We start from the raw sequence: 19,226 nt of genomic DNA, 5'->3' as shown, positions 1-19,226 counted from the left end.
GTTCTATACTGGGATCTACTAGCTTTCTTCTCCTCTATCTTGAATACTGGGATTCAGTTAGGAATCAGCTGCGGAATTTAATTACGGCCAACAATGAAATACTCAACTATAGTGCCTCTCTGAAATTGGAAAACAATCTTTTTACTATAGAGAATAAGATTCTTGCCAAGTTTTACATTCGTAAGGTTTATTTTTATATAATTTTATATCAAAGTGCACTTAGAATAAATTTGTAGCTATTGTTGGCCTGCACTTTTGATAATATACACTTACAGTGGCCAGCCTGTTTTCTTTGCTCTAAGTTTCTTTGTGCACTATTCCTTGAACATGAGCTTCATGCTCTAACTTTACTTAGATGAAAAAGGTGTTATTTTCATGAATGGTTAAATGTCTCTTCTTAGATTAATAGACTATCTAAAATATATTGATGAACAGTATAAATGTGAACTGAGGTATTGTTGAAAAATCTTCTTGGGAGAGTAAAAATGATAAGGTGGCTAAGAAAATCTTTTCTCAGAGATAATTTACCAAAGAAAGGAGATATTATGACTCCAAATGATGATTTTTTATGGGAATGTTCACAGTGTCAGTTATTTTGAAATGTGAAGGAATTCAGATTCAAGTGCGTGCCTGAGTTTACGTTTACTCAAACTGATATAAAATCTGTAACTTTTAATTTGGAGCTCCATCTATTAGTGGTTTATTATAGAGGGTTTGATTAAAATTGTGATTTAATCACAAGTGAGAAATATATGCCTTAGTCACTCTATTTTACAGAAAGTGCTTTATTAATTTTTGATTTAACCATGATATACACGGTGGGTTGGTAAATTAATGCGACAGTTCACAGAAGTCATACATGAAAATAATTCTGATTATTTTATTAACCACAACTCATATTTGTCAAACTTGGAGATAAAGATAAGCTTCATTTAAAAAAAGTCATATTATGTATTTTATAGTCTTAATGAAAAAATTTCAGACTTAGAAAAAGAAATCCAAATATTAATGCTCACAAGGCAATTTATAGTATCCAAAGAGCTTTTCTCATTATCTCAGAAAACTGAATAATGATGCGATTACTAAAGGTTAATTAAGCAAATACTTGTTAAGTAATTGGAAGGTAATCTATTTCCAATTTAACAGGCCAATCAAGGGTATTTAGGAAATATTTTTGCTGATTAACAGCTGTAACCAAAACAAAAAGATATTTAAATAGCTTCCCTGGTGTAAAACAATAAACGTGTATTTGCTCTTTTATGAGTCAATTGTTTCAAAGAACTGGGATGAGAGCTCCTTATTCCACCTTATTGATGATTAAAGAGGTTTGATGAAAATTCTGAGTTCTTCCCTTCCAATGTTAACGCAAGCCTTATATTACTGCTTATTTTGGCACTTCAAAATAAATGGAAATAACTGAAGAAAGTAATTACGAGAATGCACAGAGATGCGAAGTCAGAGAAACAGCCCTCTTCTTATGGGAATCTACGCATTTTGGTTATTGGCTACAGGCAGTGAATCAAAATCCAACTCATATTAACAATGAAAACACAATTCTCCAAGTACATAACCATACAAAGAAATTTTCTTAGAACATTTTCTACGGGTTCAACCTATAAAATTATTCTCATCTGCATGCAGTGTAACTACGTACACGCTGCATTCTCCTAACAGCCTCCAGGTTACCAAGTGGTTTAATATTACATCCCTCTTGTTCCCGGGTTCCCAGCAAAAGACGTGATTTCCAGGTACGAAAATGAGGAGTGCCCGGCAAATATAGAGGTAAACGGTTTCAGTTACAATCAGAGGCTCAGGCCCTAGAGTCCAGGGGCTCGCCGGGGCACCCTCACGAGCTGGAGAAGTGGACACCGGGCACCTTTGTGCCCGGCTTCCTTGGCCCGAGGCCTAGTGACGTGGGTGGAGACGCGGGTCCCGCGGTCCGGGCGGGCCCCAACACTGTCCAGGGAAGCGCGTGGCGAGGGCGGCCGGGCCGGGAAGCCGGTAGTCAGTGGCGGCGCGATGGTCCCCTCCCACGGGAGCCGTGCCAGGTCCCAGCCAGAGCCCGACCGGCTCGCTATTGTTTTTGGCGAGTACATAAATCCCGGCTCTGACCTTCGCGCACCCAGATTTCCTCCCGGAGGCCATTCGGTTTCCTCTGAGGCCCTATATAGAAGCCCCAGGCCCCGCGCTGCGTACAGATGCGTATCGTTCTGGCCTCCCAGACAAGCCCAGATTTGGAGCGCTTCTCGCCCTCGCGCTTCTGCACCCGGAGGCGTTCGGAGGTGACCGGGGTGTATTTCTTCCCGGAGCCACTGGGCTGCGGGAAGCGGGTGTACGCTAGGAGGAGGAGAAAGACCCACTTCTCAGGGGTTTTCCTGACGCCAGTGGGAGCGCCAGTGCGCGGGAGCGCGCGTCAAGCACCCAGCCGCAGCTCCAGAGAGAAGGGGGAGGGGAGCGGGCCGGGGAGGGGAGCGGGCCGGCCAGGCGGCCGCTGGGATTGCAGTGGGGGCGGGCTGTGCGCTGAGCTGAAGGGTGCGGGCGAAGGAGGCGCGCGTGCGCGGGGGGTGTGTACCCCAGGCCCCCGCCCCCTACCCCGGACTCCGCTGTCTCCGCCCCCCTCGCGCTGGTGTGCGGAGCTGGAGTCGGCGGCGGGTGGCAGCGCCTGGAACCTAGAGATCGGCTACCCCCCCTCCCCCGCCCCCCAACCCCGGCCCGGAATGTACTGACTCCCCCCCACCCTCCCTACCCTCCCGCTCTTCTCCCTTTCCTTCCCGCTGCAGGAGGGAGGGAGGGAGACACCCCCTAGTCTCCCCTCCCTAGAGGAAAGGCCGCGCGGGCCGGGTCGGGCCGGGCTGGAGCAGCGGCGTCGGCCGCCGGAGCTGAGCCTGCAGCGAGGGACCGGTTGAGGCGTGCGGGAGGGAAGGAGGCGAGGGTTCCGCGGCGCAGACGCCGCCGCTGCTGCCGCTTGCGGGCAAGAGATGGCGGCGGAGCGGGGAGCTCAGCGACTCTTCAGCACCTCCTCCTTTTGGCTCTGTTGCCTGCTGCTGCTCGGGTGCCGGGCGCCGGGAGCTGCGGCCGCCAGGAGCAGCTCCCCACCACAGTCCCCAGGTAAGTGGCAGGCGCGGGGCTGGCGGGCGGGTAGGGGGTGGGCGGCGGGGGGCGCCACATCGGCACTGGCTGCGGTTGCGGTGTTTTTGTTTAGGATCCAGGAGGAAACCTGCAGGAACTTCTCTCCTGGTCTGGGCTTGTCGTAGAGAAAGCGGGTAGCGCAGGGTGGGGAATGAAGTAGGCGGGGGCGGGGGTGGTGGTGCCTCCGGGGTTGGGGCGGCCGGGGGTGAGTCGGGGTCTCCTTGGACTAGTTCTGCGCTTCGTACCCGAAGGCAGGTTCACCTCTAGCCTCCCTCGGCTCTCTGGTCTCCCTCCCCTCCCCCAGGCTCATCCCACTTGTAAGAGTGGGACATTCTTGTGCTCACACAAGCACCAGTAGAGGCCACTACACACCTCATTAAATAAACAATCATACAGCCAATTCAGTAATTTTCAAGGAAAGGAAGGGGCGCGGGGCGGGGGGGGGGGTGTCTTGAACTCCGCCTTTTCTGGACAGGGATTTCCCGGCTGAAGTCTCAGGGAAGCGAGGGCTGGTCTTGAGGGACTCCTCGTGCGGGGGACCGCAAGGCTGCGGAAGGGAGGGGTATTAGAGCGGGCACAATTACTCTCTCAGACCAGTGGTGTGACTTAACGATGAAGGCGCCTTGGAGAAGGCTTCAAGTGATTGTATGTGTTAGTGTTTCCTTCATGAAGTGCTTCTTTCCCGGTGATTACAATTGTATTTGAAGCTTAATTGCTCTGAGCCTAGGGATTGTTTAAGCATTGGGTTTTTAAAGACTTATGCGTTGTTTTCAAGTGGCAATATATAAATACATTTAGCCTCAAAAGCCATTTCCAGGGTTTTAACATCACAGATTATTAAAATCATCTGCACTTCTGTTTTGTTAAGGGGGCCAATTTAACACCAAACATGCCTGTAAAGACCTTAACAGTGTAGTTGAGGAACAGGACACACTCAGCAGTTGAAGGGCAAATCAGTGGTGTATCATTAAACTAGACACAACTTTCACCTACTTGCTTGATCTGAAATTTTGCATTTGAAGGTGACATCTTCTAGTACTAAACAATTATTTGTCTTCCCCTGATATATGTGAAATAGTTAAAATCACACTGCAGTGAACTTGGCTGATAAACTTTCTTTTGATTTTCTTGCAGAGTATAATATACCTCGTGATTTTTGCCAATGTTAACAGTTTTAACCTAAAGTACCAGTGGGTATTATTTAAACATATGTAAACAATAATTTTTTTTTTTTTAGTATTGAACTCGCACTTGCACATTTGCCTAAGCAGTTTAGAGTACACATTTTGGTTCTGAAATGTGGCTAACTGATCCAACCATTTTATTCTTATGGATGGCCAAGACAAGTTCTTTCTTAGTCTTACTTAATTTTATATGTAAAGTATTATATGTAGTTTATCATATTATGTATGTTCTAGGTAACTGGGATTTCTGTCTAAAATTTTGTCAATTTTGAAAGTAAATAAAATGCTTGTAATTTTATTACTTAGGATAATAATAATAAGCAGTCTCTTAGGAAGTGGTGACATCTGTTCCACCATTAATTCAGCTGCCGGGCTTTTATTGTGCAATGATGAGGTGGCAGGCTATTGCTGAAATGTGCACTCTGCCTTCATGGAGCTTACAGTCTGGTGTGTGGGTAGGAAAGATAGCCATTTAGCTGCTAATTATATAATTAAGTAGTTGTGATAAGAACTGCGAAGGAGAAGAATAGGTTTTGAGAAAGTTTATACTGCAGGAACCTAACCTAGTCTGGGTGCCAATGTGTCTCAGAAGTGATACTCGAGCCTAAAAGTGGAGGTGGTGAGGCTCACAGCTAATTAATAGTGTATCATTGGGTCTAGAACACAGATCTGATTCTTGGTCCAAGGGTGTTTTCCACAAACCATCCTGCCTAGTTCCAAAAGTTAAAAGAATAACTGCAATAAGGAAGGGGTTGGTCAGAGAGATCAAGGGAATTGAAAACGAAGTGAACTGAGTAAGCAGCTTATGGAACAAGCTGTCAGTAAATCAGATATCATTTGTCAGTGGTTTTATTCATTTATTTATTTTTGTTGTAGAGGAGTAGACTGAGAAACCTTTCTGTAGGGGATTACAGTAAGTAGGTGGTAGGGGAATGGAGATATTTGGTAGTAAAAGGAAAATAGGGTGTGGGACAACAGAGTAAATGAAGTGTTTTTTCAACTTTAGGGTAGACTGTAGACGTGAGGAAATGGAGGAAAAAGGAAGGGAAGGACTGGCGATAGAAAATGGTCAGCAGTGGTGGAAGGATTTGAAGTAATTAGGTGTACTCTGGTTTTAGGAAGGGCAGATTGCTGACAGGATATGTAGGTACCTAGGGAAAGATGACAGGACAGAGCAGCCTGTGTTATGGGTGAAAGCGTTAAGGAATGGTAATGAAGTAGAATTAGGATGCAGCAACGGAGAAGGTTAGGAAGATTGAGTTCATTTGAAATCAGTTTGAATTTGAAGTAGACTATATCAGATAGACTATATCAGATATTTCCACACTTTATGCAGCAAAATTTTGTTCCCCAAGAGCAGAATTAATGAAATGTTTTAATCCAGTGTTGGTTGCTTATGAGTTACATGAAGTATGTAGAAATTAAAAAAAAAAAAAACTTTTTTATTAGAATAACCAAACATCCCATTTATTGGTCAGATTGCAAAAAAGTATTTGACGAAATGTCATAATGGTGTTGAGGCTAGCCATGACCTGGACTTGCAGAGGTCATGTTGCTGCACTTCTCATTTAAGGTAAGAATTCTCTTGTCAAGATTCTACATAGTTAACTCTATCTTCCTTCACCAGTTACTTGAGGTTGTGATTCATTACCTCACAAGATACTCTATTTCTGTTTTCAGTAACTTCTATTAGAAAACTGCTTTCTGCAGTACATTTAGTTTTAATTTTCACCCTCCCCACCATTCTTGAATTTTTTCTCTTGCCTATTGTGGCATCAGCCCATCTCCTGATGGATCTCTTTGATCAATTCTTCACTTGTTTTTCAGGCTTTTCTTTCACCCCCTCATTAAATATTGGGATCTAAAGTTGATCTCATTGTATATTCTGCCAGACTTCAGTTGATCGCTGTGATCTGATGACTCCCCTAGTCCATTCTCTTTCACATGCCACTCAGTAGCCTCACTGAATAGGCAACTCACATTACACAACACCAAAGGTAACTTCATCTTTGCTCTTCTCCATCCTGCTTCCCTCATCCCTTTTCTCCGGACCATAACAAACCAATTTCTGGCCCACCGCACTAGCATTGTTTGAATGATTGCATGGATTTGTCTTCCTGTGTTACCTGCATTGGGGCATCACCAGACCCTCCCCTTTCCCAATAGCTCTGTTAGATTTTTACCTCCTAGATATTTATTGAATCTGAATCTGTATCTTTTCATCATCATTTCTACCTAGACAAACAACACAATTAGCCGTTAGAAGTCTGTCCTTCTGGCATGAGCTTTCTTACATATTTTTCTGACAATGCCACTCCTACTTAGAATCTTTTAGAGTTCCATAGCTTGAGTGTTACAGCCTAAACTTCTTGGCATGGAGATTGTGAGTGAAATCCCTTGTGTTCTTTACCCTCAACTTAAAGCCACACCTCTGGGCATCTCTAATGTGTACCTGGTGTTCCCATTCCAGATCAACTGCAGAGCTTCATGACTTCATGCTGCTCTTTTTCCTGTTAATGCCACTCCCCACCTTGTCCACTTCTGAAACTCCTCCTTATCTCTTCAGTGAATTTTTCTGTACTAGCCCCTCCGGCAAACAATTAGTCATCATTCTCTTTGTTCACATAGCTTTCTGAGTACTTTTCATCTGTGTTACTGATTTTCTTGTCTCTTCTGCTAGTCTGAACTTCTTGAGAATTAGGACTTTTCTTAGTCACCTCTATATGCCTTGCCTAGTGGAGCGCAAGAATTTTGCAGAGTTGATAGCCAGTTAATGTTTATTGAACAAATGTTGAATTGCCTTTGTTTTTTAACTGCTTGGGTCTTAAAGCATATCTCATTCCTTTATATGAGGGCCCTTCATGTGTCTGATGATAAAATTTGTGTGTACGTGTATCACTCTCCCCTTCTTTCTAAGTTAATCAACCTTAATTCCTTCAGCCACTCTTCACAGTACTTAGTTTTCTGACCCATTCATTGTGAGTTTGATTATCCTACTTGAGATATGCTGTAGTTTTACTGTTTATTAGTTTTGTCATCTTTGGGAAAATCCGTGATCTTGCTAAGTCATCTGTCTACAGGGGCTTATGTGCTGCTCTGCCTGCCTAACAGGATGAGGTATAAAAGAATTCATAGATTTCTAGGATGAATACCCAAAAGGAGACAAGAAATGTGATTGCTTTTAGTAAAAGCAATCCCACCTCACATGAAAATTAATAATGTGATGTGGGAATAATGAAAAAAAGACATGATACGGAAGCAGTGTATTTGGGATATAACTTATGGTTCTGTACCTTCCCATATAGTATCTATTGGGGGTTGTCAGAAGAATGATATGTAAAATTGCTTTTAAACTGTAAAGTGCAGTATCTATGTACAATGGTTTTAATGTTTCTTTATAAACTTAAAAACATACCATAATTCTATTAATTTTTGAAAAAGTATATATATATATATTTTTCTTTTGGATTAATTGATCATTGTTGGTTCCTTCTTCATGAGTTTTCTGTGTGTTAATAAAAAATATTAGGGTAACATTAATCTCACATGTAGAGGCTCTATTTATCTATTTAATAGTTTTTATTTTCAAACACTTTATTTTATTACTGACTTCTTTGTGGTTGGGAGGTTATTTACCATGCCATTGGTAGATGTTTTGGCTTCTTGGTAAAATTGCATCAACAATAGGAGAACAGACAAGAGAAAGTTACTACACATTAAATTCATATTGACCAGAGAGTTGTGAGGTGAGGAAAAGTCTTGTATTTATGATTTCAAAAATTGACCTTGTCATGGAACATAAGCCAGTGAAAGGTGATATTAAAATATAACCTAAATTTTGGATTCAGAAGAGGTTTTTGACCCCAAAATTTGGAAATAGAGATAAAATAAATTCATTTTGACCCACTGGTATAATTTTAGTATATTTTGTTCTAGTCACTGTCAAAATGGCACATCAGTTTTACATTGTAATCATGGTATGTTTAAAAAATTATTTAAAATATTTAAATACATGTTTGAAGTAAAACAATATAGAAGTACATAAAGTAAAAAGGTTTACACATCTACCAACACATTTCTGTTTTTACCCATAGATAACAACTTTTCATACTTTTCCCTCTGCATTTATATATGTGTATAGTTTTATTTTTTACACATAAGCAGGATCATACTACTATTGTTTTTAACAATATATAGTATATACATATAGATTTTCCTATAACTTACTTAAAATTTCTATATAATCTTCCAGAGACTGAATATTAATAGTTGCCAATAAAAGTAGTATTTATCAAACACTTGCTGAGCTTCAGGCACCGTGCCAAGCTGTTTCACATGCCTTTAATCCCTTACACAACAGTTGAGGTAACTGAGTCTCAAATAGTAAGTGATTTGCTATAGGCCTCACAACTCTCGAGTGGAAAGTTGACATTTGAATCCACGTCTTTCCAGGTCCAAAGCCTGTGTTTGTTATTATATGCATACTGCCTCTGTTCTCCTGCTATGGATGTTGAAGTTGTTTTGTTTGTTATAATAAAGAATGCTGTCATGAGCATCTTCCTGTAGGTGGCCTTTTCCATCTATATTTTGGATTCCCATACATGGGATTATTAGTAAAAAGATAATTTTTGTGTGTATGTGGGGATCCACTTATTGTAATGGTTTAAGAGTAATGATGTTAAGAGTAATACCATTGACTAGTACGGTTACAACTTTTTCAAAATATTTTCACCTTTAATTGTGGACTTTGAGTACTTAGGCCATTATTTTAAATGCAGGTCCCATAGCCTTTCTGTTTCATCTATTAACTGAGGGGGTTAATTAATTATCCAATTAGTAGGTAATCTCAAAGTTCCCTTCTACCTCTGAGTTTCTGTACCTCTGACATATATGAAATCTAGTGGTGGATTTATCTGTTAAATGACCTTTATTCAGTTTTTGTGTTTGAACACTGATCCTTTCTCTTCTTGAATGCAATAATTACCTTTGTCATTCTCTGAAGTTCAAGTTACTGTACATCTTTTTTTCCCCTGGTGTAAAGTTGGATATGATTGGGAAAATCTTTTAAGTTGATTATAAATAATTGTATGGTTTTATTTTATATGTGTAAAAATAGCTTTCAGGCTGATTTCAAGAAGTAAAGGTTAAGTGTTAAGCAATTGTGAAATATTTTAAGTTGCAATATTACTTGAAATACTGGTTGCTTATATTTAGACTTGTAAGGAATGTAAAGTAAACTGACCAGGTTGCAGAGTTGGCTGAAATGAGCAGGATTTGATTCCCCTTGGACCTCCTTATGTTAAAGGAGAGAGGTAGTGGTTTAAATAGGTTTTATTTTACTGAAATCAGTAGTACTTGTATTCTTCTTGTTAAGGAAGTTTGAAATTCAGTTTTTATCTTTGCTTTTCCCCTTAAAAAGAACCATGAGAAATAACCTTCCTTAAAGTTGTTTTATAGTGAGAATTTTAAAATATAATTTTCCGGTCAGTTGGACAGTTCTATAGCCAAAACTAAAAATTTAGGTAATTTTGCTACTCGCAAACATGTTGTCTTTGAGGGCTAATTATGCACAAAGCTATGCACTGTGGAGATACTAAGAAGAATTGGATATGTTTTCTGACTTTAGGAAGTCTTGATCTAATAGATAGCTTGACTTAGAGGGACAAAGTGTCCACTACTACTGTAGGTAGAAAAACAAGTTCTGGAATCGTTATGTATCTGTTAATCAAGAAATAGCGCTGCTTTCTCTCGTAATTTTGGTTGTGTATTCTTTAGAGTAATTCTTACTTAGTTTTACTAAGTCAGTAGACTAGAATTCTCGGTAGGATTCATTTTTCATTTCCCCTAAGTGAAATGATTACTGGAATGTTTGAATATATGAGAATGCTGATAATGGGGCCACCTGGGGTTGCAGCTGCTACCATGTCTTCAGGAGATCCAGAGATTGATTGTGCTGGTTTTCAGGATTTATTATTGGTCAGTAATAGCCAGTAAAGCTTACTGAGCAGTCCTGAGCAGAGTGAATTTTTAAAATGATACTGCATAGAAACTGAATACAGAATATTTATTTTCAGCTGTAGAGTGAGTAAAAAAATTACTTTATAAATACAGTCTAATTAGGACAATAGTATTATAATTTACAAATACAGGAATAGAATAACAAATTACAAGTTTTATTTATCACTTTTTTTTTCACAGTATAACTTTTGATGTAACAACTAAAATTTGAGGGTCTTTTTGTTAATTCTTGAAGCCTTTGTTGTTACTTGTTGTTTTAAATATACATAATTACATGTCCAAGGGCTGTGTGAACACTTCTTAGGGCAATAACTCCTTTATTAATAATACCTCGCCTACATAGAACTCAACTACTATGCACCCTCGCCTCCAGATTATAACTGCAGACTAGGAAATTAAGACATAATTTTCAAAGTCTGTGCATAAATAAATTTTATGTAAATAAATTTCTCAGAGTCCTAAAGGTGCTTGGTGACAGCCTATGTACCTGTAATTTGTAAGCAGTTCTAACAAACTGTGTTATTACTGATTTCTAAACCCATAGCTGATGAGAAGTGGATAGGAAAACTAACTTGGGACCACCTCCTAATAATAATAGAGGAAGATTTAAAATGAGCACAAGAACACAAATATCTTCCCTTAAACAGGCAATTGTCCCAACCAGGTTGAGGAGCTTCCCTCTCCATCACTGCTCGTGGGTATTGCCTACCCTGGCCCTTTCTCTTGCCTCTCATACTATAACACTGGATCTCTGGAGTCTCACCTCACTTCAAATTAGTTTGGGTCAGGTTGACACCTGAGGTGGGAAATAAGGCAATGTGTTAGGAAGGGAGGTGAAGTGGCCTGGCAGGGTTCCTTCTCTGCTAGTCCCTACTCATCTAGTCCTAGCTGTGGAATTTATCTTTATTAGCAGCATGTCTAACCCTGATGTGTATGTGAATTTTTAATTTTTTGATAAAGTTAATTGTTGGTTTGACATTTTAAAAAATTAACATAAAAGTTCAAACTATGTAAAATAAAAGTGAGATCATATATGACAATCCTCTCCCCAGAGATAACCACTTTTAATAGCTATGGGGTCTGTTTTATATATACAATTAAATATTTACAATATATAATACATATGTAACAAAACTAACCAGTTGTGTTGTGCTGTGCATACTGTTTTCCAGCTTGTTTTCAGAAATCTTTCAACATACAAATTTATCACAGCTGTTTTGATAACCATATGGTATTTTATAGATGTATCATAATTTATTTAACCAATTCCCTTTTGCTGATCCCAAATTTTTAATTGCAAACATATTCAATGAAACCACTTTTACAAGTGCCTTTGTGCACGTTTAACTATACAATAGAATAAGTTTGAGAATATGAAATACAAGAGTAAAAGAGCATGTGTACTAAATTTTTGATATTTCCAGATTGTTCTCCATAAAGCTCATTTACTCTTATCAACTGAGAGAGAATGCCTGTTTCATCACACCCTTGCCAACATACTAGTTTTAGGCTTCTTAGTCTTTGCCAGTGCGATAGATGAGAATAGAATCTCTTTAAATTTTATATTTTAAAATGGAGTTCAGCATCTTTTTAGATTTTTATTGATGGTTTATATTGTTTCTAAGAATTGTCTATTTGTGTCTTTTTTTTTCCATTTTTTAAATAGTTGTTCTGTTACAGTGGTCCCATCTTTCCCCCATTGCTCTCCACTGTCCCCCCTCTCCCACAGTCAGTCCCCACCCTGATGTCCATGTTCATGGGTCATTTACATTAGTTCCTTGACTAGACCTTTCCCCTTCTTTCCTGCCTTCTATCCCCTCTGGTCACTGTCAGTCTGTTCCTTGTTTCCATGCCTCTGGTTCTATTTTGCTCATTTGTTTGTGTTATTCATTAGGTTCCTGTATTAGGTGAAATCATATGATATTTTTTTTTCACCACCTGGTCCATTTCACTAGGCAAACTACTCTAGTTTCATCCATGTTGTGGCAGATGGTAGGAGTTCCTTCTTTCTTTCTGCTGCATATTATTCCACTGTGTAAATGTACCACAGTTTTTTGGTCCACTCATCCACTGATGGGCACTTAGCCTGTTTCCAGCGTTTCGCTATTGTAAATAGCGCTGCTATGAACATAGGGGTGCATAAGTTCTTTTGAATTGATGTTTTGGGATTCTTCAGTTATAATCCTAGCAGTGGAGTCTGGATCAAAAGGCAGTTCGATTTTAAGTTTTTTGAGGTAATTCCATACTGTTTTCCATAGTGGCTGCACCAGTCTGAATTCCCACCAACAGTGCACTGGGGTTCCCTTTTCTCCACATCCTCATCAGCACTTGTTTGTTGATTTGTTGATGCTGGCCATTCTGACAGGTGTAAAGTGGTACAAATATCTCATTGTGGTTTCTATTTGCATCTCTCTGATGGCTAGTGATGTGGAGCATTCTTTCATAATTCTGTGGACCCTTTGTATGTCCTCTTTGGAGAAGTGTTTGTTCAGTTCCTTTGCCTATTTTTTAGTTGGGTTGTCTGTTTTCTTGGTGTTGAGACATAAAAGTTCTTTATATATTTTGAAGATCAGTCCCTTGTCTGATGTATCATTGGCAAATATGTTTTTCCATATGGTTGGTTTCCTTTTCATCTTGCTAATGTTTTCTTTTGCTGAGCAGAAACTCTTTAGTTTGATGTAGGTCCATTGTTGAATCTTTCCTTTATTTCCCTTGCTTTAGGAGCTATATCGGTGAAAATATTGCTATGTGGGATATCTGAAATTTTCCTGCCTATGTTTTCCTCCAGGACTTTTATGGTGTCACGGCTTACATTTAAGTCTTTGATCCATCTTGAGTTTATTCTGGTGTGTGGTATAAGTTGGTGGTCTAGTTTCATTTTTTCGCACGTCCCTGTCCAGTTCTCCCAGCACCATTTGTTGAAGAGGCTCTCCTCACTCCATTTTATGTTCATTCCCTCTTTGTCAAATATTAGTTGACCTTATGGACATGGCTTTATTTCTGAACTCTCTATTCTGTTCATTGATCTGTATGTCTGTTCTTATGCCAGTACCAGGATGTTTTGATTACAGTGGCTTTGTTATATAGTTTGATGTTAGGTATTGTAATTCCTCCTGCTGTGTTCTTCTGACTCAAGATTGCTGTGGCTGTTTGGAATCTTTTTCGGTTTCATCTAAATTTTTGAAGTATTTGTTCTAGGTCTATGAAATATGTCACTGGTATTTTAATAGGGATTGTGTTGAATCTATAAATTGCTTTGGGTAGTATGGACATTTTAATGATGTTGATTCTTCCTATCCATGAACATGGTATATGCTTCCATTTATTTGTATCTTCCTTAATTTCTTTCATCAGTGTTATGTAGCTTTCTGATTATAGGTCTGTTATCTCTTTGGTTAGGTTTATTCCTAGGTACTGTATTTTTCTTGTTGCTATAGTAAAAGGGATTTTTTTCCTAGTTTCTATCTCTGATATTTAATTGTTGGTGTACAGAAATGCCTTCAATTTCTGAATATTGACTTTGTACCGGCTATTTTGCCACATTTACTTATTATGTAGAGTAGATTTTTAGTGGAGTCTATAGGGTTTTCTTTGTACACTATCATGTCATCTGCAAATAATGACAATTTTACTTCCTCTTTTCCAATTTGTATGCCTTTTATTCCTTTTTCTTGTCTGATTGCTGTGACTAGAACTTCCAAGACTATGTTGAATAGGAGTGGAGAGAGTGGACATCCTTGTCTTGTTCCTGATCTCAGGGGGAATGCTTTCAATTTTTGTCCTTTGAGTATGATGTTGGCTTCAGGTTTCTCATAACATAACCTTAATTATGTTAAGGTCTGCTCCCTCAATTCCCATTTAGTGGAGTGTTTTCATCATAAATGGGTGTTGTACTTTATCAAATGCTTTTTCTGCATCTATTGATAGTGATCATGTGATTTTTGTTATTTTGTTTTTGTGGTGTATTAAGTTTATTGATTTGCAATATTAAACCATCCTTGCATTCCTGGGATGAATCCCACTTGATTGTGGTGTATGATCTTTTTAATGTTTTGCAGGATCCAGTTTGCCAATATTTTGTTGAGGATTTTAGCATCTATGTTCATCAATGATTTTGGCCTGTTTTTCTTTCTTTGTTGTATCTTGAGTTGGTTTTGAAATTAGGGTAATATTGGCTTCATAGAGAGAGTTTGGGAGTCTTTCCTCTTCTTGGATTTTTTAGAACAGTTTGAGAAGGGTGGGCCTTAGTCTTCCCTAAATGTTTTATAAAATTCACCTGTGAAGCCATCTAGTCCAGGACTTCTGTGTGTCTGGAGTTTTTTGATTACTGCTTCAATTTCACTCTTTGTTATTGGTCTGTTCAGGCTTTCTGCTTCTTCTTGATTCATTTTGGAAGATTGTATGTTTCTAGAAATTTGTTCGTTTCATCTAGGTTTTTAAGTTTCTTTTCATACAGTTGTTCGTAGTAATTTCTTACAATCCTTTGTTTTTCTTTGATATCAGTTGTGATTTCTCCTCTTTCATTTCTGATTTTGTTTATTTGGGTCCTCTCTCTTTTTTTCTTCATGAGCCTGGCTAATGGCTTGTCAGTTTTGCTTATCTTTTCAAAGAACCATCTTTTAGTTTTCTGACCTTTTGAATTGTTTATTTAGTCTCTCTGTCATTTAATTATGCTCTGGTTTTGATGATTCCTTTCTTTCTCCTCATTCTGCATTTTGTTTGTTGTTCTTCTAGTTCTTGTAGCTGTAAGGTTAGGTTTTTAATATGAGATTCTTCTATCTTCTTTAGGTAAGCGTGTATTGCTATGAACTTTCCTCTCAGGACTGCTTTCACTGTGTCCCATAAGTTTTGGACTGTTGTGTGTTCATTATCAGTAGTTTCCAGAAACTTCTTGATTTCTTCCTTGATGTCCTTGTTAACCCATTCTTTATTCAATAGCATGTTATTCATTCTCCATGAGTTTGAATATCTTTGAATTTTTTTCCTTGAGGTTGATTTCTAGTTTCAAGTAATTGTGATCTGAGAAGATGCTTTGATATAATTTCAATTTTCTTGAATTTTTTTTAGGTTTGTTTTGTGTCCTGTCATGGGGTCTACCTTTGAAAATATTTCATGTACACTTGAAAAAAAAATATTTTGCTTCTTTGTGGTGAAAAGTTCTATATATATCAACTTAGTCCCTTTAATGTAGTGTTGTTCAGTGCCTCAATATCCTTGGTGTTTCTTTGCTTCGAAGATCAGTCCATTGTTGAAAATGGGGTGTTAAAGTCCCCTACTAGGAGTGTGTTGCTGTTGATATTTTTCTTGTAGTCTTCCAAGATTTTCCTCATATTTGGGTGCTTCTGTGTTGGGAGTATATTTGTTTACCAGGGTAATATTTTCTTGATGGATTGTTCCCTTAAGTATTATGAAATGTCATTCTTTGTCTTTTTATGGCCTTTGCTGTGAAATTTGTTTTGTCTGATAAAGTATCAGATGCCTCTTGGACTAGAGTAATATGCTTATGAGGTTTCTCTGGTAGCACTAGGTTGAGTGTGCCCTGTGATCTGGTCTGCTGCTCCCCTAACTTTTTCTCCATAACCAGCGTTCAAAGTTTTTCAAAACTCCTCTAGTTCATATCACCGTCTTTCTGCTGCAGCCCAGGTTGAGTGTGGCAAGTGTGCTTTTTCCTGCCTGCCAGCAGGTGGGCAAAAACAGCAGGTAGGCAGGCTCGAGGACCAGCAGGCATTCCCCCTTGCTGGTGCGCAGGCTGGGGACATTTCGCTGCGCTGGTGGGTGGGCTGGGAATGTTCCCCCATGCTGGCTGGGGCTGCGCATGGCAATGACATTCCCCTCTGCTGGCGGGTGAGCGGGCCGGGGGCATTGCCCTGCGCTGGCTGGTGTGCGTGCAGGCCCATAGTATTCCCCTACTCCTGCAGGTGGGTGGGCTGGGGTCTCACCTTCCATTTTAAATGAGAGTCTTGCTGAGTAGAATAGTCTTGGTTGTAGGCCTTTGCTTTCAATTACTTGGATTATTTTTTGCCATTCCCTTCTGGTTTGTAGTGTTTCTGTTGAGAAATCTGCTGATAGCCTTATCGGAGCTCCCTTTTATGTTATTAGCTGTTTCTCTCTTGTTGCTTTTGGGATTCTCTCTTTGTCTTTGAGTTTTGCCATTTTAATTATGATGTGTCTTGGAGTGGGCCTATTGGAGTTCATCTTCATTGGGACCCTCTGTTCTTCCTTGATTTCCATGACTTTTTCTTTCATCAAGTTAGGGAAGTTTTCTGTCATTACTTTTTCAAACATGTTTTCTATCCCTTTCTCCTTCTCCTGTTTTTCTGGTATTCATATGATACGGATATTATTATGTTTCATGTTGTCCTGCAGCTCTCTTAAAACCTATTCATTCTTTTTTCAGCCTTTTTTTGTTTTGTTGCACTATCTGGGAATTTTTTTCTACGTTTTCTTCTAGCTCACTGATTGGATCTCCTACTTCATGTATTTTGGTATTGATTCCCTCTGTTGTGTTCTTCATTTCATTTCCTTCTGGCTCTTATTGATAGGTTCTATGTCCTTTTTCATGCTGGTGTAGTTCTCAGTAAGTTCCTTGTATCTTCCCTGGTGTTCTTTGTAGTTCGCCTGGAGTTTGTTGTTGTCTGATAATTTGCTTACTTCTATTTCATTTAGCACTCTTTCTGGGGATTCCTCCTTTCCTTTTTTATTTTTTTAATTATTTATTTGTTTAATTTTATTTTTTTAGAGAGAGGGTAAAGGAGAAAGAGAAGGAGAGAAAGATCACTATGTGGTTGCCTCTCACTCGTGCCCCTAACTGGGGACCTGATGTGCAACCTAGTAATGTGCCCTGACTGGGAACTGAACCAGTGACACTTGGCTCGAAGGCCGATGCTCAGTCCACTGAGCCACAGCAGCCAGGGGATTCCTCCTTTCCTTTTGATGGGGGTTGTTTCTTTGTCTCCCCATTTTTGTGACTCTGCCTGTTTGTTTCTGCTTCTTAGATTGATATACTTTGACTCTCTGTCTTTGTCGTGTGACCTTCTGTGGTAGGACACCTGTGGGATTCAGTGGTGAAGTCTCCTTGATATCCTGAACTTGATGCTCTTGGGATGCTCTTTATGCCATTTATTTGGGCTGTGTGGTGGTATGTGGGATTTGGTGGTTGTTGTGTTGCTCTTTGGTGGGTCCTTTCTTCTGGGTAGCTGACTGAGAGTCACTCCTCCCACCACGTCTTGTATACTGTTGTAGAGGTGCACTTTCTTTACTTCCTGGATCTTCCCCTTGAGATATCAGATTCTGTCCCATTCTGGGCCCAGGCAGCCTGTTGGAGACTATCAGAGATCTTTGTCTGTCTCCTTTAGTTGTTAATCTCTATTTGTGCCTTTTCTTAATATTGCTATGTCCTTTCTCGAATCAGTGGTTAATTAATATAAGCAATACATAATTAAGAATAGGAACAATTAAAACTTTATAACTGCCTGAACTTTCATGGCTGCTTATAGTTTTTAATTTAAAGTGAACTGAGTAATTGAGTCAGTTTGCTTATCTGACTTCTAACCATTGCTTGTGTTTACTTGATATGGATTCATGAACTTTCAAACTATTCTGTTTTGAAAGGGAAAAAGTTATGTATTTTATTCATTAATTTGAGTGAAAAATAGGGAGTGAAATATGCTATTCTTTCAAGACGGGATGGGCCATTTTGGTTTAGAGTGAGATCAGTTAGTCAAATAACTTGAATATTATTTTGGCTTAAGGTACTGAAGTGGTTTAAAGTGCAAAGTAGATTAAGATTGCAGCAGGAAAGACAAGTTTGAGGGGCAGGATATGATTTTCATTTTGAATACATTGAGCTTACGATGTCAGCAGAACGTTTCTGTTAAAGGTATTACGGAATTAGGGCTCAAATAGGAAATCTGTCCAGACCTTTGGCTAGAAATGTAGATTTAGGAATTATCTGATCGAGATGATTGTTCAAGCCATGCAACTAGATCATATCTCTGAGAAAGGAAAAAGAAAATCTAGGACAGAGACTTGAACATACACCCATAGTTGGGTGTCCAAAGGAGGGAAATATTATTCTGCAGAAGAAGAAAGGTAAGTATCTAGAATCAGTGCTATGTAAAATGATCAAGTTCATTTAATCTATGACACCTTATTCAGAAACATTTGACTAAGTGGGATAGTGCCAAAGTACCGTTGCTTCTTTCCCCTTAGTCCTTCATGTACTTCATGGGTTACAGTGCTAGGCAGGGTGAGGGGACACTTAAAAGACAACTCTGAATAATTCTTTCATTTAACAAATATAATAACTTACCATCCTACTGGGTTAAGGTAAACAATAAACAAGGTAATATGTACATGCTTAGAACAGAGCCTGGCTTGTCTTAATCACTCATTAAATATAAATTGCTGTTGTTTTCATTACTATTATAAATGAGGAGAAGCTAGCTAAAAATACATGAAAATTTGATAATGCTTATATAATTTGGTTTATATTTTTATCTGATGGCTGTGTATAATTATATTGTTAAATGAATGAGCTTATATTGAGAAGGATTAAGTTTGTAGTATTTAGTTAAATTTCTTAGAGATAGAATATGAGCTGTCTTTGAAGGTATGAGTAGGCTTATTATTTTTATTTCTTTTTTGAAAAAATTCCAGGATTTTTCATTTGAAATATGCAGTAGAACAGAAATGTTTCTCAGAATACCAAAACACTGAGCCACACTAGCCAGGGTAGTATTTTCTTTTTTTGATGCAACTGTAAATGGGGTTGTTTTTTTAGTTTCCCCTTCTGATAATTCATTATTGTTATATAAAAATGCAAGTGATTTCTGGATATATATTTTGTATCCTGCTGTTTTATTGAATTTAGTTTTCAGTTCTAGTAGGTATTTT

At 39.0% G+C, this 19,226-nt stretch overlaps 1 protein-coding gene across 8 annotated transcripts in view; it reads left to right on the top strand.

Moving 5' to 3' along the window:
• The first annotated feature begins 2,222 nt into the window (after nt 1–2,222).
• NEO1 (neogenin 1) overlaps nt 2,223–19,226 on the top strand; it is a 290,741-nt gene continuing 273,737 nt past the window's right edge. For 2 of the 8 annotated variants that reach the window (XM_090270046.1, XM_090270045.1), the window contains exons 1-2: nt 2,223–2,282; nt 2,781–3,108. In XM_090270046.1, the coding sequence (XP_090126172.1) occupies nt 2,979–3,108 (130 nt within the window). In that variant the 5' untranslated portion in view covers nt 2,223–2,282; nt 2,781–2,978. The remainder of the gene's footprint in view (nt 2,283–2,780; nt 3,109–19,226) is intronic. The other 6 variants (XM_090270041.1, XM_090270040.1, XM_090270039.1 and 3 more) reach the window with 5 other exon arrangements.

Source organism: Furipterus horrens, unplaced genomic scaffold, assembly GCF_987537825.1.
Source record: "Furipterus horrens unplaced genomic scaffold, mFurHor1.1.pri manual_scaffold_3, whole genome shotgun sequence".
Classification (NCBI taxonomy): Eukaryota; Metazoa; Chordata; class Mammalia; order Chiroptera; family Furipteridae; genus Furipterus; species Furipterus horrens.
Note: the sequence above shows the minus strand (reverse complement) of the source record. Positions and strands in the feature narration are given on the sequence as shown.